Source organism: Trypanosoma cruzi, genomic scaffold (assembly GCF_000209065.1).
Source record: "Trypanosoma cruzi strain CL Brener 1047053517111 genomic scaffold, whole genome shotgun sequence".
Classification (NCBI taxonomy): Eukaryota; Euglenozoa; class Kinetoplastea; order Trypanosomatida; family Trypanosomatidae; genus Trypanosoma; species Trypanosoma cruzi.
In genome coordinates, this window is record NW_001849515.1 from 61,064 (window position 1) to 81,972 (window position 20,909).

The 20,909-nt window shown below is 52.8% G+C and overlaps 8 protein-coding genes and 2 pseudogenes across 8 annotated transcripts, besides 19 other annotated features; all 10 read right to left on the bottom strand.

The window, feature by feature from the left end:
• Tc00.1047053507091.4 (fucose kinase, putative) lies at nt 1-857 on the bottom strand (the record flags this gene model as incomplete). Its single annotated transcript, XM_808516.1, has 1 exon — nt 1-857. A coding segment is annotated over one exon (857 nt), but the record flags the coding sequence as incomplete, so codon positions are not given.
• Nucleotides 1-8,639: a sequence feature (areas not merged during assembly with more than two copies in the genome that could not be assigned to a particular haplotype).
• Nucleotides 1,010-1,072: a sequence feature (A-rich).
• Tc00.1047053507091.10 (hypothetical protein, conserved) lies at nt 1,314-1,967 on the bottom strand (the record flags this gene model as incomplete). Its single annotated transcript, XM_808508.1, has 1 exon — nt 1,314-1,967. One exon carries the CDS (start codon nt 1,965-1,967, stop codon nt 1,314-1,316), a length of 654 nt encoding a protein of 217 aa, XP_813601.1.
• Nucleotides 2,128-2,165: a microsatellite.
• Nucleotides 2,417-2,443: a microsatellite.
• Tc00.1047053507091.20 (hypothetical protein, conserved) lies at nt 2,489-5,278 on the bottom strand (the record flags this gene model as incomplete). Its single annotated transcript, XM_808509.1, has 1 exon — nt 2,489-5,278. One exon carries the CDS (start codon nt 5,276-5,278, stop codon nt 2,489-2,491), a length of 2,790 nt encoding a protein of 929 aa, XP_813602.1.
• Nucleotides 3,774-3,831: a microsatellite.
• Nucleotides 4,083-4,149: a microsatellite.
• Tc00.1047053507091.30 (hypothetical protein, conserved) lies at nt 5,747-6,727 on the bottom strand (the record flags this gene model as incomplete). The annotated part of the gene is made up of 1 exon (XM_808510.1): nt 5,747-6,727. The coding sequence occupies one exon, from the start codon at nt 6,725-6,727 to the stop codon at nt 5,747-5,749; it is 981 nt and encodes a 326-aa protein (XP_813603.1).
• Nucleotides 6,772-6,803: a sequence feature (A-rich).
• Nucleotides 7,047-7,078: a microsatellite.
• Nucleotides 7,236-7,256: a sequence feature (AT_rich).
• Tc00.1047053507091.40 (dihydroorotate dehydrogenase, putative) lies at nt 7,442-8,386 on the bottom strand (the record flags this gene model as incomplete). The annotated part of the gene is made up of 1 exon (XM_808511.1): nt 7,442-8,386. The coding sequence occupies one exon, from the start codon at nt 8,384-8,386 to the stop codon at nt 7,442-7,444; it is 945 nt and encodes a 314-aa protein (XP_813604.1).
• Nucleotides 8,417-8,477: a microsatellite.
• Nucleotides 8,640-11,145: a sequence feature (heterozygous, Esmeraldo-like haplotype).
• Nucleotides 8,709-8,736: a microsatellite.
• Nucleotides 8,999-9,070: a sequence feature (T-rich).
• Nucleotides 9,076-9,098: a sequence feature (AT_rich).
• Tc00.1047053507091.50 (aspartate carbamoyltransferase, putative) lies at nt 9,200-10,183 on the bottom strand (the record flags this gene model as incomplete). Its single annotated transcript, XM_808512.1, has 1 exon — nt 9,200-10,183. One exon carries the CDS (start codon nt 10,181-10,183, stop codon nt 9,200-9,202), a length of 984 nt encoding a protein of 327 aa, XP_813605.1.
• Nucleotides 10,746-10,771: a microsatellite.
• Nucleotides 10,772-10,800: a sequence feature (AT_rich).
• On the bottom strand, nt 10,907-13,699 carry Tc00.1047053507091.60 (trans-sialidase, putative; the record flags this gene model as incomplete). Its single annotated transcript, XM_808513.1, has 1 exon — nt 10,907-13,699. The coding sequence occupies one exon, from the start codon at nt 13,697-13,699 to the stop codon at nt 10,907-10,909; it is 2,793 nt and encodes a 930-aa protein (XP_813606.1).
• Nucleotides 11,146-20,909: part of a sequence feature (areas not merged during assembly with more than two copies in the genome that could not be assigned to a particular haplotype) that runs on past the window's edge.
• On the bottom strand, nt 14,981-16,399 carry Tc00.1047053507091.80 (mucin-associated surface protein (MASP), putative; the record flags this gene model as incomplete). Its single annotated transcript, XM_808514.1, has 1 exon — nt 14,981-16,399. The coding sequence occupies one exon, from the start codon at nt 16,397-16,399 to the stop codon at nt 14,981-14,983; it is 1,419 nt and encodes a 472-aa protein (XP_813607.1).
• Nucleotides 15,128-15,195: a sequence feature (CT-rich).
• On the bottom strand, nt 16,648-17,145 carry Tc00.1047053507091.91 (annotated as a pseudogene).
• Nucleotides 18,090-18,111: a sequence feature (AT_rich).
• Tc00.1047053507091.100 lies at nt 18,246-20,909 on the bottom strand (annotated as a pseudogene).

Genomic DNA, 20,909 nt, shown 5'->3' on the forward strand with positions numbered 1-20,909 from the left:
GAGCATTTCGTGCGATTCCCCGCCATGCTCCGCGTGCGAAGAACCCTCACCGCACGATCACTCAACAGCCAGAGGCCGATGTCCATGACGCACCGTCGGGTGGCAGTGTACTCGTGAATCTCCCGTATTGACGGCTTCTGCAACATCATATCCAACTCATCGGGGGCCTCGTGGCTCAAAAAGAAGACACCGTGATTTCTCAACCGGTCCACCTCCTCCCGAACGGCGTAGCAGACCACATCCGCGTCTTCTGGCGCGGGTGGAAGCGGTTGGTTGAGCAAAATAAGAACATCGCCGCAAGACACAAGTGTACGCAGATGAGAAGGTGCCCGCCGCATCACCTCTTCGTAGAGCGGCATCTGCAAATCGAGGAGCGTCTGATCACACGTCTGCCCACGCGACCAGCGAAAGACAGGAACGGGCAGAAGCAGCTTCCCACACGGTCCATATGAGGGCAGCCGTCGGCTCTGTCCACCGCTATGAATTATGGTGCGCTGCTCACGCAACAGCCACCCCTCAAAGTCGTCGTCGTCTTCTGTCGTCATACTGTCGTTTCGTTCCGATTGATAGCACCGCTCCAGCAGCCAACTCGTTCCCCCACCGGAGCCGAGATGAGACCCTTTGGGGTCACATGTAAAAAAAGTATTGTACAAATCTGAGTGAAGAAGGCGTTTAACGGCGCCGTGAGCCTCACACACAGAAAGTGGAACAGACAACAGCAGTCGCATTGCTGTGATGTGGAAAATATACACTAAGAGGGAGATGTGCACGACGAAGACTCCTTTCGTCCCCCTGTTAATATTATACAATTGACACCTCCTTTTTTCTTCTTCCTTCTCCTTCTTCTGTGGATCCATCCAGCCGGTGGATTCCTCCTCTCATTTATTCTCCTTCTTTTGTGCAGTTCTATCGATTGGCCCCTGTCCACACACACAAAAACAAAAAAAAAAACAGCAGACACAGCAAGTACAGTAACACGTACGCTACCCGTGCCACAGCGTCAAGAATCAAGAAAAAAAAGAAGCATAAAAAACAGAAATGCAAAAAAAAAAAAAAGTAGAAGAAAAAAGAATAAGATCGGAAAGAAAGCGGAAAGACTGAGGAAAAGACATTCATTTACTTTCACAGGAATGCATGCATGTATCCAATTTAAGAAAAAATATATATATATAAGGAAAGAGAGAAAGATTCCTTTTGAACTTCGCTCCTCCTGCTACAAACCATAATGTCAGACAATGAAGAGGAGAGACACATACACACAAAAAAAAAAAAAGTATGTGCTCTCAGACGCCAAGAGTGTTTTCCGCAACGGCTTACGACGTCAGGTACAGCACCAACAAGACAATGAGAAGAGCCGCAAGGTAGTCTGTGGTAATGCATAGCTGTTGGCTGTGAAACGCCTCCGCCTCCCGGGCCTCATCCATGTACTTCTGCACAAATGGTGGAGCATCTTTGTTGATGCATGCAAGTTTCTGATGTACAATGTGGTTCGTACGCTCCAGCATGGCGTGCATCATCTGCGGGGTGAGGGAAGAGAGCAGCAGACAGGCGGGGAAAAGTACAATCTGCATCAATGACATTGAGGCACGCCACACAACCACGTCTGTTGGAGACTTCTTCTCCATGACACTCATCCACTGCTGCTGCGTCTCTGTCTTGCGGGCAAGTTCTGTCATGAGTACCGGGATCATCTGCCATCGTTTGGGGTGGAGAAAAAAGCTAGAGAAGTAGTGAACCATCGTCAGCGTAAAGAGGGGAGTGATGCAGAGTGACTCCACAAGGGAGAAGTGACGCGCGTGCTGGGCATCAAACTTGCGTGGGATGTCGGCAATAAAAAGGTTGTGACCGGCAAGCATGTCGCCAAGAAACTCGCCTCCCCTGCGAGGGTACCAATGAAACCACCGCTGCAGAGAAGGTGGAAGCTTCAGTCCTGAGATCGACCGAAGCAATACACCTCGCGAAAGCATGTGTGTGTGTGTGTGCGACGCCGTGTGTCGTGTGATGCACAATTCACTGAACGTTAACTGGAGCCCGATATCCTGCGCCAATGTCACTGCGTGTGTCTCCGTCTACCTTGGATACATGAAGAAAGACGGTGGACAGCAGTCATGCAGATAGAGGAACATTAAAAAAAAAAAAAAAAAAATACAAAACAAAAAAAAAAAGGGAAAAGGCACCCATAAAAAAAGATTCATAACAAATTGCGCTCAAAACAAAAAATTATGACGTCTCTGTGGAGTTTAAACGCAGAGACGCAAAAATGCACACCCCTCGATGCTTCATTCCAAAGGTTTCAAGAAAACCGGCCTTCATCGCCTCGCATGAGGCGAGAATACGCATTTCACTGCGAGTAATTGTCTGTAAAAAACAATGCTGCCGCCACTCCTCTCTTTATTTCGTTGCGTGTATGCAATTGTCCCTCTCTCTCTCTCTCTCTCTCTCTGTGAGTGTGCCTCGTCGCCCTCGTCGTGACACATCCGCTGGCATCTCACATGGACAACATCGCCTGGGCACGTGATGTCAGAAGCCTCCCAAACCGTCCATGAACTTGGCGCTCCGTCAAAAGTGTCAACACGGTCGGCTGCGTCCTCACGACGGGCGCGTCCCTCCTCTCAAAAAAAAAACTTTCAACGTCCTTCTCATGCACAGTGTCCCTGGCCGCGGTGTGGTGGAGCAGCGTGCGGGTCCGTATGACGAGACATTCCAGGAGGCTCTCCTCCTTCCCTGGCGCCATCAACGCACGCGGAAAGCCGAAGTTGACAACAACGTCTACAGGGCGGTTCTTCATGCCGCCATCGTCACTGGCAACGCACAACATCCAGTCGTACGTCACTAGCACGTCAGCTTCGCCCCGTTGGAAATCCCCCAGCTGGCAGGTGCAGAGGACACGTGCGTCAGTTTCCCGCAGTCCGGTCAGTAGCTGCGGAAACACCGATTCCTGTTCCTTTCGCGACGAGACCACAACGACCATGCGACCCACCGAAGATGTGAGGGGCGTCTCGGAATTACTCGCTGCGGACCCATTCGTATGACGATGGGAGCCCGCCACCTCCGAGTGCCCCCCGCTGTTGACATGGGACGAGCAAAAGTGCTGCTTGACAATTCGAAGAAGCCGACGCACTTTTGCCGCCTCCACGCGCTCAAACATTTGTTGGGCGCCATATTCCTCGGCCTCATCCACAAACACCTCCTCAATTATGTGCTGCACCCCATCCCACACCGTGTCGTCGCGTTGCCGGTAGCGATTCACCACGTCAGGGGTCTCTTGGAGCAATGTTTCCTGTAGCCATCTATCGACCTCATCGTACATCCGAGAGGCGGACACAATGTACTGGCACTCCACATCGACAGCATTCGAGAGGGAAATCCACCATGACGTGGGAACAGCCATCTGTGAATTTGGCTGCGCCATGCGGTCTGCGTCACTGATGCATACAATTCGAACGCATTCCAATGGAAGTATTTCCGCTTGTCCCCGTACCATCTGCAGTGCCTCAACAAGAGACTGGTGAGTCCCTATGAGAATCGGTACATGCTGCTGCAAGAATTGTGGAATTTCCTCACAGGGCCCTGTCGCCATCGATGTGTCGTGCGCTGCCGCAGGAGGAGGTGCCGCTGTCACAGCTGCGCACTCCAAAGAAACACAATCCCCTTTTTCGACGGAGGATTTTCGATGCGATAATTCTTGCATCCAATCCTCACCATGGCGGTCGTCGTGGCGATGATGATGACGGGACCGACCGCTTTCGCGTCTAATCCTCTTCTTGTCGTGTCTGCTGCTTCTACTGCTGCTGACGTCGCCGCTGCGATGCCGGTGCTGACGCCTGCTGCCCCGCCTCTTCTTATCGCGGCGACGGTCGTGACTACGGCCTCGACGGTGCCTTCGTTCTCGAGAGTAATGACGCGAGGAGCTGCGATGTCGTCGACGACGGCTCCATGCCCTCTCCTTGGCAGCCGGCGAATGACTGTGTCGATGGTGGTGATGGCGACCGCGCGAGTGCTCACGCCCCCGTTTGTGCAATGAACGCTCCTCCTGGCGCTCCTCATTTGAAAAATGCTGACGATGATGGGCCTCTTCGCTAGGCGGCAGCGGCAGTAATGCTACTGGTGGTGGTATTGGTGGATGTAGCGGTGACGGCGGAGGTCGTGCCTCTTTTTCCGGCGGCAATTTTCCTCCCCACTCGCACGAACTCTCGTAAAAAACTGGCAACGGCGTGAGTTCAGCCGTTCCACGACGAAACGTCATGGGCATAAACGCACCTGCCGTGAAGACGTCTTGCAGCCACCGATTGCACCACTGAACTTCATGGAAGCTACTGACCAAAATCATCGCTCGTGGCGCAGCCGGATGCAACTTGTACGCATCTGAGGGCTCGTGCTTCATCTCTACCTTCGCCTCATCGCCAGCTCCACCATCATTGCTAGTTTCATTCTTCTTCTCACCACCAATCTCCTTCTCCTCCTGTCTCTGGATTCCCCGCGCCAGCGTCAGCGCCCCTGTGGCCAACAGAGCAGCCGTCTTTTTCCCCGTACCTCTCGGGCCGACGCTGAGGGTGTGATGGCCCAGCAGCATGGACGTCACTGCAAATTGCTGAAGAGCCGACATCGTCCCCAACACCTCTCGCGGGTCATCCTCATCCCCGTCAACATCCTGACGGCCATCTTTTTCCTCTTCTTCCCTGCCGCCCCCATCTGTACCAGCGCGTGACGATGGCACGGCTTCAGTGCCAAAGACAATTTCCTGCAGCTCACGCAGTTTTGGTCGCAAAGTATCCTGAGGGCCATCCAAATTCAACGCTTTCTTGCCACGTGGCAAAAACAACTGTCGTCGGAGACGTGATAGCACAAGCGGCGGGAGCTGCAGGTCCTGCAGCCGCAAGCAAGGAGGCGGAGGAAGCCGTGCAGAGCACTCAACACCATGCATCATTGCAAACTGCGACACAAACCCAGAGGACATAAGATGTTGAATCATGTACGGTGCAGGAGTCCATGAGGTCCGCGAGGTCAATCCAACAGCGGCATGATTCGTGCTGGCATTCAAGCCCGTAACGCCCGCTGCAGCTGTATCACCGTCCATTCCGCTCATCCCGTGGTGCGCATCCATCCCACTGCCATAGTCCCTTGCATAGTTGGCCGCCGCACGTCGTGGCACATCACGCTCTGGAATGATGTCATTGGGCCCGGACTCCACCACCAACTGCCACAGTGACTTTTGAGGCGGGGCCGGCGGAGCAATGTCGTTGGAGGCACGTACGAACTCCGGGAAGACAAAGTCCATGCTCTCTTCCCCTTCCGCCACCACAAATACACGCACTCAATTGCCCTTCTGTCTATTTCAACTTCTCGGGTCCCCCCCACAGACACCTTCCTCTATACCTGCGGTGTGTAGGGATTAAGGAGGGCAATGGACAAAGAGGGGGGCAAAAAAAAAAAATGAAATAACGGAATCAACCCATGCTCTTTGTGATCCCTCGCGTTCTGGGATGTTGCACGACGTCCCATTTCCACCAACACCGCCAGCAATGACATGCCTAGTTCGAATGGGACAACAGTAAACAAGGTAAAAAAAAAAATATTTTGTGTCATTATTTCTAATGCCACCTTCGTTTCCTTCTACCAGTCCTCCGTCAAAGTGCTCACACGCCGTAAGCAAAAACGAATAGTCCCTCATTTTCTTTTTTCCATATCTCACTCACACATACATAAACAAACAAACTACATATAAGTGTGTGCGTGCGCCTGTCGTTTACTCCGCAGAGCGCTGCAGGCATGGCTGCGTATCACCCTGGCGCAGCTTCACTCCGTCGTCCAAGGGCGTCTGATGGCGCACACTGATAATCTTAAGCGCACTATCCGCTATCCTATCCACAGGCTCCCTGCTCACACTCACCTCACCACGCTCAGGGTACTCCACCAGGGTAAACATGAGCGCCGAGTCATCGAGGGCACCGTCGTTAAATACGATGGCATGCAGCAGCTTCGTTGTCACGTCATTGAAAGGGACTCCAAGAAGGTTCATGTCCTCCAGAACCCGCATTGACAGGCGGTGGGCATACGGATTGCATTCACCGCACACACGAAGAATATTCGCCAGGTCATTGAAAATGGCGGTATCAAAGGCAGTCTTACCAATACCTTTAATGAACTCCTGGCACTCCTGCATTTGCTTCTGCACCTTTGCAAGCTCCGCCTTCTGCTTGTCAAGGTGATCCTGCTTGAAGGCGGAGAGGCCACGCTTCAGGTCGTCTTTGATATGAAAGCTCTTCAGCTCATAAACGGTGTACTCCTGGTGCGCCAGGCGAGCGGGCAGCATAACCTCCTCATAAAACGTCACGAGTTCCGTGACACTTTTCCACGCGGTGTTTTTAAACTTCTCCTTTGCGCCGGCAACAGGCGTACGCGCGGCAGCAGCAGCAGTAGCCTTCGCCGTTTTCACTTCTGCCTCAATCTTTGTGACGTCCTCCTCCGCGCCCAACGTGGCAATCAACGGGGCGAAACGCACGCGTGCGAGGTCAACCTCCGTGAAAAGAATCTCCGCCGGCCTGTGCAGCTGCTCGAGGATGGCAGCAGGAACATTAAACACCTGCGACACCTCCTCCTTCGTCACAGGCGTGCCTAACTTCGCTGACAACTTTGCCAGCGGGACTTTGCGCATGACAGCGGCGGATGCAACAAAACGAAGCAAAAGGCTGCTGCCGCCGCTCACAATGGGAACAAAACGACGCATGAAGTCTGCCAATAAATCCTTCTTCTAACCAACAGGGAGCCTGCAAAAAAAAAAAAGAGAAAAAAAGAGAAAGAAATTCAGAAGGGACTGTGCAGTCAGCGGGAAGCCACCACCATTGGCAATGAAACCCAGCCGTTCCCGGCCAAAAATAAACACAGTGAGAAAAAAAAAGAAAATATAAAAGACACACCGCAACAAAGCACCGCACCGAATATTCGCCTGAGCTATTGGTCTTATATATTACACTATAAAATAGGACGGGAAAGAAAGAGGGTAAATGGAAAGACAGTGACTCCGCCACTTCCTCTCCGTTTGCTCCATATATATATATATTTATATATGTGTACATATTTCTTCCGGATGGCCAACATCGTGGCCCGGTGCACTCTATTCGGGGTGGAGGCATATCGATCGCTTGCAAATTGCTCGAATTTGAGGTCCCCTCCAGCCCATCGGCGCTGCCCCGCCGCAAGGTGGAAATCAAATGAAGACTGAATGGGACAGTAAGAAATAAAAATAAAATAAAAAAGCATCATGAAAATATTTTGTCTTACCAATACCCGTTCCCGGGATGCCTTCCATCTTGGTCCCTCAAAGAAACCATATACAATAGAAGTGAATCGTACAGAGATAGATTCGTCTTAACAGGACATGTATTATTAATTCACGTGGCCAGCTTTCCTCGCAAACATTCTTTTCATAAGCTCCTATTAATCACTCAATTGTCTTGACACGTCCACGGAACTCCTCCAGAGTCTTGTACCCCTTCCGCGCCATGATCTCCAGCAACTCATCTTCAAGACGCCTAAAAATGCCGGGCCCCTCCTCCTGCAGTGCAGTTCCCACTTGCACCATCGACGCACCGGCAAGTATATGCAAGAAGGCATCCTCGCCGCTGTAAACGCCGCCGCAGCCAAAGACCAACTTATCCGGGCAGCGGCGGTAGAATGCATTCACGTTCGCTAATGCTGTAGGGAGGATATACTTGCCGCCAAGACCACCAAACCCTTGTTTGGGTTTGATGACAACAGACTCACTCTCCGCATCAATAACAAGGCCGTTGCCGACACTATTCACACACGTCACAAACTTGACAAGTGGGAACTCATTTAAGACAGCAGCAGCCGTATCAAAGTGTGCAATATCGAAGTACGGCGGCATCTTCACGCCAAAGGGGAGTCCATATGCCAACGACACCTGCTGCAAGTAAGTGCGCATCGCCTCAAAGTCATAGGCCACCTGCGGTTTGCCGGGCACATTCGGGCAGGAAAGATTCAACTCCAACAATACACCTTTTTCCTGCGCCACAGGGGCAAGGCGGCGCACCATCGCCACATTCTCCTCCACGGAAAGACCTGAAATGGAGACAAAAAGCGGTTTCTTGCTGTAATCGTGCAGATCGCTGGCGTATTTCAAATAGAAATCAAAGCCCAGGTTAGGCAGCCCCATAGAATTGATGCTTCCAAGTGGAACGGCCATGTAACGCGGCTCGGGGTTACCATCGCGAGGTGCACTCGTGCAGCTCTTCGACACAAGTGCGCCGCTGGAGGAGGCTGTCATGCAGCGCAGGTCTTCCTCGGTGCTGCAGAGAACACCCGCGGCGTTCATGAAGGGGTTGGCGAACACATGGTCGAGGAGGTTGAGCTTCAGACACGTCATCTTCTGCGTAGCGTACACCCTGACAAGGGGAACAAAAGACAACAACAAAAAAAAAAACACCACCACCACCACAACAACAACAACGATAACACCGCAGTTCAATCAGCCGCTCCGTGGGAGAAAAAACAAAAAAAAAGATAGAGAGAGAGAGAGAGGCCACGGCAACAGAATTTAAGTGTCATCCCCCACCTCCCGGTTCCACGCCACTCGTTTCTTTTCATCCTCCGTCCCAAACTACAACGAATCCTCTCACACCCTCCACTCACACATGTCTCCTTGAGGCGAAATCTCTCACCACCCACCCCCAAGCACACGCGCATATATAATAATAATAATAATAATAATAATAACAGATAAACAAAAAATAAAAAATAACAACTAATGAGCAAAGAAAGCCCTTATTGTGGTTGCTGTTTGTTCCCCACCATATATTTCCGTGACTGTTTCTGTGTAATTGTAAAAATGTCAATTGGTTAATTTAAAGCGGTCACATTGTTATGCCCGTCAACGGACCCACCCATTTCGTTCGTTTTATTTTTGTCATAGATGTGTTTTGGGTGGTTGTGGTTTAAACCTTCGGCTGCGTTTTGCGCTCGATCACACACACTCTCATTCTTTTTATTTTTCTTCATTTTTTTTTTTTTTATTATTTTCCTATTTGGCTGTTGTTGTTGTTTTATTCTTGAAACAATAATAATAATAAAAAAAAAAAGAAGAAACAGTCAAACATCAAATATCCATGGCGTTGGTTAAACCGTCTCCCCCGCAGTACAAAACTGCACACATCCCCTCCGCATATTTCCCCCACCTCCTTCACGCCAAAACGCTCCACAAAATGGCCATGCGCATAAACATGCCGTACCGCATTTGCCTAAAGTAGGCAGCACGTGGGTCTGCATCAACGGTAGTGCTTAACTCGTCATTGCGTGGCAGTGGGTGCATAACAATCATTTTTTTCTTCGCCAGCTTCATACGTGCCGCGTCGATGGTGATGTCGGCTTTCGCCGCCGCAAATGACTGCAACGCCGCCGCATCATCGCTCGTGGAAGCCATAAACCGTTCCTTCTGCAGACGCGTTGTGTACAACACATCACTCGTTTGCATGACCTCATCTGTCAGTGCGTGTGTGCGGTGAATTATCACTCCCTTCGTGGCGATCTCGTGTTGCAGGGGTTCCAGCACATCCTGCGGCATCTGCAGTGCGTCCGGGGCGACAAGAAACACACATTTAATCGAAAAGTTGCGTACAAGAAGCTTCAGAAGAGAGTGCACCGTTCGCCCCATCTTAAGGTCTCCGATCAGCGCGATGGTGATGCCGTCTACGCTGCCCAATTCCGAATAAATCGTCAGCGTGTCCAGAAGCGCCTGCGTTGGGTGTTCGCCAGCCCCATTGCCCGCATTCAGAATGGGATGCTGCGCCACGGAAAGGGCCTCCTCAATCGCATCCTGCCTTGGATGCCGCATCACCAGCACGTCGCTGTAGGAGTCCAGTGTGCGAATGGTGTCGGCGAGGGTCTCGCCCTTGTTGATGGATGACGCCTCGACCTTAAAGTTCACCACGCTCCCACCAATTCGAATCATCGCGGCACAAAAGGAACTGAAGGTGCGAGAGGAATCCTCAAAAAAAAGTGGCGTCATGATGCGGCCCTGCAGGAGATTCAGCACCTCACCCGCATCAATCTTACGCTGAATGGCACTTGCAAGATGAATCAGCGCGTAGATATCCGCACGACTGAACTGTTCGGCACTTGTGATGCTTTTGCCCTTCAGGCTCGCTACTGGCGGCAGTTCCAACATGGGCAGCAACAAATATGCCTTCACCCTCTACTTATGTATATGTGTATGCGCAATAAATCTCGCTTCGTTTTAAGGCTGAAAAGGAGTGGAGAAAAGAATTCCTTCATACGCCCGAAACCACAATGCGTGAACACTAAATACCTCCCTCCTCTCCCTTCACGCGCGGTGGCAGCACACACACACATCCACAGACAAAAAACAAAACAAAAGAAAAACACGGCGGCAGGGTGTGGCTGTGTGTGTGTGGCGCTGCGGGTGTCTGCCCGCCCTGGCCGCAATAAAACAAAACAAGAGGGAAAGAAATGTGTGCTCCGCCCCACAGGCCCTCGTCGCACGCCCACACGTCACGGCCCCTCCTCATGCGTGCATCAGGCGAGGCGCACAGGGCCGTCGTCATGAGCGTGTCGGTGGGTGTGCGAGTGGAGCAGTTGGGCGGGAAACACACGGCACCCCTCGCAGGAAGAGTGCAGCAAGAAACAATTAAAAGAGGGAAGAGTAGAAAAGAAAAAAACGTCCATAGTGATTGCCCCAAAAGCAAAAAAGATGGGATGGGGGAGTGAAAAATAATAATAATAATAATAATAATAAAATTTTTAAAAAAAGAAAAATATAAATTACGAACAGCAAAAGAAAAAGAAAATTATCTTAAGGAAAATATCATTTCTTGGAAGTAATTCTGTGCAGGGGAGGGCGCAATTCTCCCACGCGGCTGCCAGTCACTCCTCACAGAGCCGCAAACCCCCACAGTCCCAACAGCAGAAGCAGAAGTGGCAGCAGTCCGCTCCCGCACACACTGCAGGCATCGGTGTTATTCCCCTGCGACACATTCCCAAGACTGCCGCTGAGGGCCGCAGCCTTTACGTCCCCGTTCTGTGCATGGATCTCCTCCTTCTCCTGCCCATTCGTTCCTCCCGCCGTCTCCCCATCCGCACCTGAGCTCGCGCTCGCCCCAGGATTCACTGCGGTTCCATCGTGCCCCATGGCTTCAGCGTTAGGGGCATATGCATCTGCTGTGGCGAGAGTACCCACAAGAGTTTCTGATGATCCATCTCCCTGCACCGTACTTCGGTCTCCTGTCTCCACCGCTGCGTCACTGCCAGGCGAGGAAGCGCCACCCACATTTTTACTTCCATCGGAAGATTTTTCTGACACCAACTGGGTTGCAGACCCCTCTCCTCCTGAGGAAGTCCTGGCACTGGACACCGTTGGTGCGGATACACCGTCCGCACGACTGCCCTCCAACGACTGTCTCTGTTCCTCCGGTCGTCCACCACCAGGAGAAGTCTCAATCGCGTTTCCTTCAATAGACCCGTCCATCTGAACTTCAATAGGAGCTTTATTCGGATTGAAGGCGGCGATCTCAGTGTCATCCAACGGGCGGTTGTACAGCAGGACGTTCGTCACAGTCACAGACACGTCTTCTTTGTTGGCTGCATTGACTCCATCCCCTCCAATGTAGAAGTGTGAGATCTCTTTCGACTCACCATTTCCCAATTCACATTCTTCATTCCCCACTCGCTGACCATCGACGTACACGGAGCCCTGGGTACCATTCCGTAGCATAATGGCCACCTGGTACGTCTTATCTGTCCCCAAAGTGCTGCTGAGCTCCTCGGTTTTTCCGTCACAGCACAGTACCTGCCACTTCTTTTCGCTGTCGTACGACAGTCCCAGCAGTACATTATTTTCATCGCCATTACTGCCCGCACGCACACCCATCAACGGAATGGGGGTGTCTCCCTCCGGCTTTTTGTCGATGGACACCGTCGCCACAAGAGTGAAGTTGTAGTTCGCAAAGTGGTACAGCTGATTCTCCCCCTGCTTGCCAACAGGCCACTCCGCCCCTGCGCCACGCCCAGTGAACTTCACACCATTTTCTACCTGCACCGCCCCTTCTTTATTATTTACTGTGGCGTTCACGCCGAGGTACTCGTCCTTCCATGTCTTATCAGAGAAGTTGCCGGACAAAAAGCCAACCAGCCCAGCCGTGATCTTAACAGCGCTGCAGACATCGTCAGTTGAGGCACGCTCCTTCTCATCAATTAATGAGGTGCACAGCTGGGAGACACGTTTGTCCACTTCCTTCCAGATCGTCAGCACATCCTTCACACACTGCAGCTGCTCAGTCAAAAGCACAGAGACCATACCGGGTGATGGTTTCCCACCGTCCTTCTTCTCGTACAGTGCAATCAACTCATCCTCCTTCTTCTCATTAGTGTTCTCGCCACTGTTGTACAACAGGGAACTGGCGGCAACGTCCTTGTCATCATCACCGGATATCGGCCCAATATCAACAATGTGCGTATTGTCCGTCAGCCAAAGATGAAGTTTGCCCTTTTCCTTACCTCCTTTCTCAGCATAAACCGGCAGGGTAACGAGCATCACATTCCTCTTATCACCATCATTTCCAACAGTCGCTGTGATGAACCCGCTCCTAACTGTCTTCGCTTCTTCGCCCTTTTTGTTGTTGCCCCACACACGCGAGAGTGTCCCGAGTGCCTCCGTCCACGACTCCCCCTTGTCACCGGACTTGTACACCCTGCGGCGGCCACCATCACACGCAGTCATCATCATGAGTTTATCGTCCTCCCACTCCACGACGGAGGGATCGCTGCAGCCACCGTCAGACATCCCCTTCGACAGCTTCCAATTCGTATTATCCGAGGAGTGTATGATCAGTGAGACAGTCTTTCCATCCTCTTCAGTGCCCTCCACCGCCTTCTTCGTGCCTTCCACAGGAAATACAAGAGTCTCATCATGCATCTTAACACCCGATCCACCGCTTCCAATCAGCCTTGTCCAGGAATCGGGCTGTGTGCCAAACAGTCCTTGCGGGGAACTTTCAGTATCTTTCCAGTCAATTTTTTTGTTATTTGCATCCTCACCACTGACGCTCCCTTTCACCAGCAAAAGTCCCAATTGAGTCGCGTCAGACGCACCAACCTGTCCAGGAGTGGCAACTTTACTGCTGTAGGCTCCAGCAAGCATGTAAATATCACTTCCCTTCACAGCAGTTGTTGGTCGGCTCACATCTACTTTCTTCTTTTGGTCTTTGGAAGCATCTTCCTCCAGTACTCGTGTCTCACCTTTGGGTTTTTTCAGAACTTCCTCCGGTGTGTTTGCAGTTTTTGTCGTGAGAGGTTGAGATGCAACGCCAGTAAAAATGTCGCTTTCACCGTTCTTTTTGCACTGCGCCTCGGCAACGGCAAATACGTCATTCCCCACTTTTAGAAGGCTGGGAGCACCCAACGACTCCACAGTTTCACCTCCACCATCAGTGATGCCCCTCCATTCAAACTGGGGACCAGATGGCTGCCCCGCAACTCCCGCAGCACCACTGCCGCAGCACATCAACACGAGGAGGAGGAGCAGCATCGCAGAGTAGAAGAGATGCCGGGACATGTTGGGCCTCTGCGGCTCACTCTCTCTTCCTTCCCTCCTCCTTCCGCTGGATCCGGTCACGCGGCGACGGTTGTGTGTGCGGGGTGCCTTCACTGCAGCAACACGTGAGAGCATACAAATATGTGTGTGTGGGCAGTGTGTGTGCTGTTGTTGGTCCTTTCAGTGCCTTCCAATTCCACAGTAGCGGTTAGCGCTTGTTATTAACCTCTTTCCTTTGTGTGTGAGTAAGAGAGAGAGAAGTTAAGGAAAAAGGAATGAAACAGCGAACACCGTCACCCATCCACAGTGAGTGGCATCATCATCATCGTCCCTGCCGCAGTCACTCTCAACAACAACTCACGCACACAGACAAATGAAACGAGAAGGAAGAACAATGCAGCGGGAACACACAGCGACGGTCATCACCAGCAGCAGCAGGAGCCACGCCTGGCACGTCGTTATTCGTCACGCGTCAGCACACACTGAACAACGCCCTCACAAAAAGAAAAACCAGCAGGATAAAAAAACCACAGCCGCCCTTCACGGCACACACGCGCTGCCGCCAGTCGTTTTACTCTTGTCTCTTCCAACGCACCCGCACATCGCCCCGCACAGCCGGAGAATCCTCCGTCGGCGTACGAACAGCGGGAGGAACACGTCGGACGGTGCAGCTGCTGGGCTGAAGCTTATCCGCAATAATCCCAGACACCAAAACGCCACGCCGCCCATGGGCAGCACTCCTAGGAAATCACGCTCGCAGCACGGCAACAAAACAATCGCGGTCATCCGTCATCCCTCCTCGCAAGGGCAGCCGCAGCAACAATCGTGTACGTGCGTGCGTCCTCTGCGTTCACGCCGCCCCACAGCGTGCGCAACATAGCGTGTGCATCTGCTAGTGCGTTTGGCAGCGTGTATACTTGCAGAGCAGCTGTGCGGCACAAGAGAGTCCCAACAAAGCAAAGATAGGGAGAGGTGGATAGCACACACGCAAATCACTCATATCATCACACACACACACGCAGCCCGCGGAATGGGTGCTCTCAACAACAAAACAATGAAAAACAAAACAAAAAGCCGAAGCGTGGGACGACCAGCGCACACACTCTCATTGCTCCCGTAAAGCAAAACACACACACAGGGAGAGAGAGAGGTCGCCCACTCAATGCAATAGAAACAAAACAGAAACAGTTACGGTGCTCCGCCCATGCAGCCAGGCAGGACGGCAGCGGTGCGTGTCGTGCAAAAGAGAGCACCAACGGGCCTGCATGGGTGTGCATGCATATATACAATGGGCACATTATGTGTGTGCTTCGTGGAATGAGGTGAGGGCGAGAGTCCATGCAAGGGGACACACACAGAGAGAGAGTGAAAGACGAGTGTGTGTGCGGGCGGTGCACGGCTCTCTCTCACTCACTCTCACGCGGCCACCACCGCAGCAGCAGCCGCACACGCAACAAGAAGAAGAAGCACAAGAGGGGAGGTGGTGTGGGAGACAGCGGTGCCGCCGTCACTGTTTTCAGGTGTCGTCATATTAGTTTTGGTAGGGATTCGGGCTGCGCCCATTTTTTCTTTGTCTGCTGCTTCTTCTTCTTGAGCGGCTTTTTTGACTTCTTCTTCGTCGGGTTCTTCTTTGGTATTATTTGCATTTTCCGCCTCCTTCTGCTCGTTTCGTTTTTTTGTCTTTGCCTCGTCCGTGGCTTCTTTTTGTAGTTTCTTTGTCGCATTTCCTCCGTTCTTCCCCGCTGCTTCTTCGTCAACATTTCCGTGTGACTCTTCCTTTGCAGCCTCGCTTACGTTTTCTTCTTCCTTTTCTCCCTTGGAATCTTTTCCCGCTGCGGCTGCTTCTGCTGAACTATCTTCGACGGCTGTTTGCACTTCCTTTGCAGCCACCTGCTCCGCCGTTCCGTTTTGCTTCTCTGTTTCTTTTCCGGCTGCACCTCCTCCGGGAGTTAATTTCGCTGGTGCCCTCTCCGCCTCTCGTAATCCTGCTGCTTGTGGCAGCACCACTGGAACGGCACCCGCTTTTTCTCCTCCAGCGCCGTCCTGGCCCAACACGGGATTTTGAGGATTACTGACGTCAACGGGCAAAGCAGGCCGAGAAGCTGCGGTTCCTTGAGGAGGTCTACGGCCGGCAGCGTTGTTTTCGTCCCCTTCTCGTTCGTTTGTCGTGCTTCCTGCTTTTTCCTCCTTCACTCTTTCCTTCTCTTCTTCGTGTTCTGTATGTGAACTTTCGCTGCCTCCATTTCCCACTGCAGCGTCAACAGCCTCGTCCTCACCATCCCTGTCTTCTTGGCTTTCATCTTGACTCACGTCCCCTTCCTCTTCGTCACCATCCAAATTCTCTCCAGTTCCGTTTATCGTCGGCACAGAAGCCTCTGAAATTTTTCCTGAGTCCTGTCCATCTGTCACTTCTCCCGGAATTGGCTTCACCGATGGTTTCAGTGGTCGTCCGTCCAACGAACCAGTTTCAGTCTCTGTCTGTACTTCGGAGGAGGATCCGCGGGTGCTGTCATCATCGGTGGTATCATCACCAGCAACCACCGCAGAACGCTGACGTCTCCAGACACGACGGCCATCCCCAAACGCACGCACACCGTCCATCCCCCGACGCACGCAATCCTCCACGGCGGACGCATTCGCACCGCCTTCTGTCCTCCTGCCGAACGCCTCCGCGCACTCCCTCCGCAGCTGAGCGTGCCACCGCAAAACAAAATACTCATCCGCACCGCCATCACCTCCGCCAGCAACATCGGCCGCCACCACACTAACACCGCACCACAGCACGCAGAGGGCACACACCAGCAGCACACGGTCAGTCATCACCATCGCCATCATCACTCCTGTCACTTGCCTGCAGCCTTCAGCACAAACCAACTCCCCGTCAACGCAGAGTGAAAGCAAAAAAAAAGAATAGACAAGTCACACAACCACGCACCGTCTCATCCAGCGACGAGAGTCACGCACCACAACAACAACAATTGGGTGGGCGCGGTTCATCAACAATCAAAACAAAAGAGGAGCGCTCCCCGCTCTTGCCCCGTTCCTCACGCTCCCAAAGTCACCATTACTGTTATTCCCTCTCCTCAGGCCCTCACAGGCGCGCCACGCTCGCTTCAACACGCGCCCCTCCTCAGGCAGTCCGTCATGTGCCCCCGCTGCTCCGCAACGTACGCCACCTCCTCTCAGTCAAACAGCTCCGTGTCCTCCACAATCGCCGGCATGCCCCAGCCGCGCAACACACACAGCGCCACAATGTCGTGCCGCCTATCCTCCACAATCACGAGCGCAACACCCAACGCGTACTGGCGCACGTGCCCCATGCGCTGCAACCAAATGCGGATCAGGTTGGCCGTCATGCACTGCAGCTTGGTGTCCTTCTGCTTGTGGCACCAAAAAGACGTGTAGCCGGCGGCACCGCAGTGCTGGAAGAAATGCGGAGCAGCAACCGTCCGAGTGTCCGTCTTACTGTACTCGCGGTTTAACGCTTCCAGCAAGAACGGGATCAGTGGCAGCTCATCCAGCGGGTTCGCCCTCGTATTCCTCCTTCGGCACCCCGTCCTCCTCCAGAGCAGCAGCTGCCACTGCCGTAGACCACGCTCCTGTTGCAATCACTCCCACAGAGAAACAGGGAAGAGTGTGTGGATGTGTGCCGACAACGCACAGCGACTGTCATTGCCAGAGGAGGCCATCGTAGCAACCTCCGTCATGCGCCAGGACACACCGTGCGACGCCCGCATCCGGCAGTGCAAAAACGGAGGGGTGAGAAGAAGGACCACAAGAGCAGGCAACACCCTCACGCATGGCGGGCATCGTGCAGCCGCGTCAGCCAGCACCCAGCGGAATGCAAAAAAGGCGTCCACACGCACCCATCCGATGGCGCCGTGATTCCAACAACAGTCACACACGCAGCGGCCTCTACATGTCAGCAAGAAACGCAAGCCAACGTACCTCCATCACCAAAGCACTCCTGCAGAGCAATGTGCAAATACTCATGTGACTGTGCACGTGTGCTGTTGGAGAAAAGCTAAAAAGAAGAAGAGCACAGGGAGGCAAATCAACACAGCAATAGGCACAGCTGGATGGAAGCGATACATGCGGTACGTCCACGACCTCAACAATCACGCACGGTGGCAGCACACAAAAAAAAAAGAAAAACACGGCGGCAGGGTGTGGCTGTGTGTGTGTGGCGCTGCGGGTGTCTGCCCGCCCTGGCCGCAATAAAACAAAACAAGAGGGAAAGAAATGTGTGCTCCGCCCCACAGGCCCTCGTCGCACGCCCACACGTCGCGGCTCCCTCAGCGCGCCGTTCGTCGCGGCCCCTCCTCATGCGTGCAGCAGGCGAGGCGCACAGGGCCGTCGTCATGAGCGTGTCGGTGGGTGTGCGAGTGGAGCGGTTGGGCGGGAAACACACGGCACCCCTCACAGGAAGAGCGCAGCAAGAAACAATTAAAAAGAAGGAAGAGTAGAAAAGAAAAGACGTCCATAGTGATTGCCCCAAAAGCAAAAAAGATGGGATGGGGGAGTGAAAAATAAAAATAAAAAAAAAAGAGGATTTTTAAAAAAAGGAAAAATTATAAATTACGAACAGCAAAAGAAAAAGAAAATTATCTTAAGGAAAAAAATTAGTTCTTGGAAGTAATTCCGTGCAGGGGAGGGCGCAAGTCCCCCACACGGCAGCCAGTCACTCCTCACAGAGCCGCGAACCCCACAGTCCCAACAGCAGAAGAAGTAGAAGTGGCAGCAGTCCGCTCCCGCACACACTGCAGGCATCGGTGTTATTCCCCTGCGACAAATTCCCAAGACTGCTGCTGAGGGCCGCAGCCTTTACGTCCCCGTTCTGTGCATGGATCTCCTCCTCCTTCTCCTGCCCATCCGTTCCTTCCGCCGTCTCCCCATCCGCACCTGAGCTCGCGCTCGCCCCAGGATTCACTGCGGTTCCATCGTGCCCCATGGCTTCAGCGTTAGGGGCATATGCATCTGCTGTGGCGGGAGTACCCACAAGAGTTGGTGATGATCCATCTCCCTGCACCGTACTTCGGTCTCCTGTCTCCACCGCTGCGTCACTGCCAGGCGAGGAAGCGCCACCCACATTTTTACTTCCATCGGAAGATTTTTCTGACACCAACTGGGTTGCAGACCCCTCTCCTCCTGAGGAAGTCTTGGCACTGGACACCGTTGGTGCGGATACACCGTCCGCACGACTGCCCTCCAACGACTGTCTCTGTTCCTCCGGTCGTCCACCACCAGAAGGCTGAATCGCGTCTCCTTCAATAGACCTGTCCACCTGAACTTCAATAGGAGCTTTATTCGGGTTGAAGGCGGCGATCTCAGTGTCATCCAACGGGCGGTTGTACAGCAGGACGTTCGTCACCGTCACAGAGACGCCTTCTTTGTTCTCTGCACTGCCTCCATCCCCTCCAATGTAGAAGTGGGAGATCTCTTTCGACTCACCATTTCCCAATGCACATTCTTCATTCCCCACTCGCTGACCATCGACGTACACGGAGCCCTGGGTGCCATTCCGTAGCACAATGGCCACCTGGTACGTCTTATCTGTCCCCCAATTCCTTTCGAGCTCCTCAGTTTTTCCGTCACAGCACAGTACCTGCCACTTCTTTCCGCTGCCGTACGACAGTCCCAGCAGTACAGAATTCCCTGCACCCTTCATCTTCACACCCACCAACGAAATGGGGGTGTTTCCCTCCGGCATTTTTTCAATGGACACCGTCGCCACAAGAGTGAAGTTGTAGTTCGCAAAGTGGTACAGCTGATTCTCCCCCTGCTTGCCAACAGGCCACTCCGCCCCTGCGCCACTCCCAGTGAACTTCACGCCATTTTCCGCCTGCACCGCCCGTTCTTTCGTTACTGTGGCGTTCACGCCGAGGTACTCGTCCTTCCATGTCTTATCAGAGAAGTTGCCCGACAAAAAGCCAACCAACCCAGCCGTGATCTTAACGGTAGGGCTGCAGGCATCGCCAGTTGAGGCACGCTCCTTCTGAGCACTTAATGAGGTGCACAGCTGGGAGACACGTCCGTCCACTTCCTTCCAGGTCGTCAGCACACCCTTCACACGCTGCAGCTGCTCAGTCAAAAGCACAGAGACCATACCGGGTGATGGTTTCCCATCGTTGCCCTTCTTCTCGTACAGTGCAACCAACTCCTCCTTCTCATTAGTGTTTTCACCACTGTTGTACAACAGGGAGCTGGCAGCAGCGTCATCATCATCGGATACCGGCCCAATATCAACAATGTGCGTATTGTCCGTCAGCCAAAGATGAAGTTTGCCCTTTTCTTTGTCGTTATCGGAATACACAGGCAGGGTAACGAGCATCACATTCCTCTTATCACCATCATTTCCAACAGTCGCTGTGATGAACCCGCTTCTAACGGCCTTCTCTTTTCCGCCATTTTTGTTGTTGCCCCACACGCGAGAGTGTCCCGAGTGCCTCCGTCCACGACTCCCCCTTGTCACCGGACTCGTACACCCTGCGGCGGCCACCATCACACGCAGTCATCATGATGAGTTTATCGTCCTCCCACTCCACGACGGAGGGATCACTGCAGCCACCGTCAGAAATCCCCTTCGACAGCTTCCAATCCGTATTATCCTTCGAGTGTATGATCAGTGAGACAGTCTTCACATCCTCTTCTGCGTCCCCCGCCGCCTTCTTCGTGCCTTCCACTGGAAATACAAGAGTCTCATCCTTCATATTAACACCCGATCCACCGCTTCCAATCAGCCTTGTCCAGGAATCGAGCTGTTTCTCAAACAGTCCTTGCGGGGGACTTTCAGTATCTTTCCAGTCAATTTTTTTGTTATTTGCATCCTCACTATTGACGCTCCCTTTCACCAGCAAAAGTCCCAATTGAGTCGCGCCAGACGCATCAACCTGTCCAGAAGAGGCAACTTTACTGCTGTAGACTCCAGCAAGCATGTAAATATCACTTCCCTTCGCAGCAGTTGTTGGTCGGCTCACATCTACTTTCTTCTTTTGGTCTTTGGAAGCACCTTCCTCCAGTACTTGTGTCTCACCTTTGGGTTTTTTAAGTACTTCCTCCGGTGTGTTTGCAGTTTTTTTCGTGAGAGGTTGGGATGCAACGCCAGTAAAACTGACACCACCGTTTTTGCACTGCGCCTCGGCAACGACAAATACGTCACTCCCCACTTTTAGAAGGCTGGGAGCACCCAACGACTCCACAGTTTCACCCTCACCATCAGTGATACCCCTCCATTTAAACTGAGGACCAGACGACTGCCCCGCAACTCCCGCAGTCCCTCCACTGCCGCAGCACATCAACACGACGAGGAGCAGCACCGCGGAAGTAAACACACGCCGGGACATGT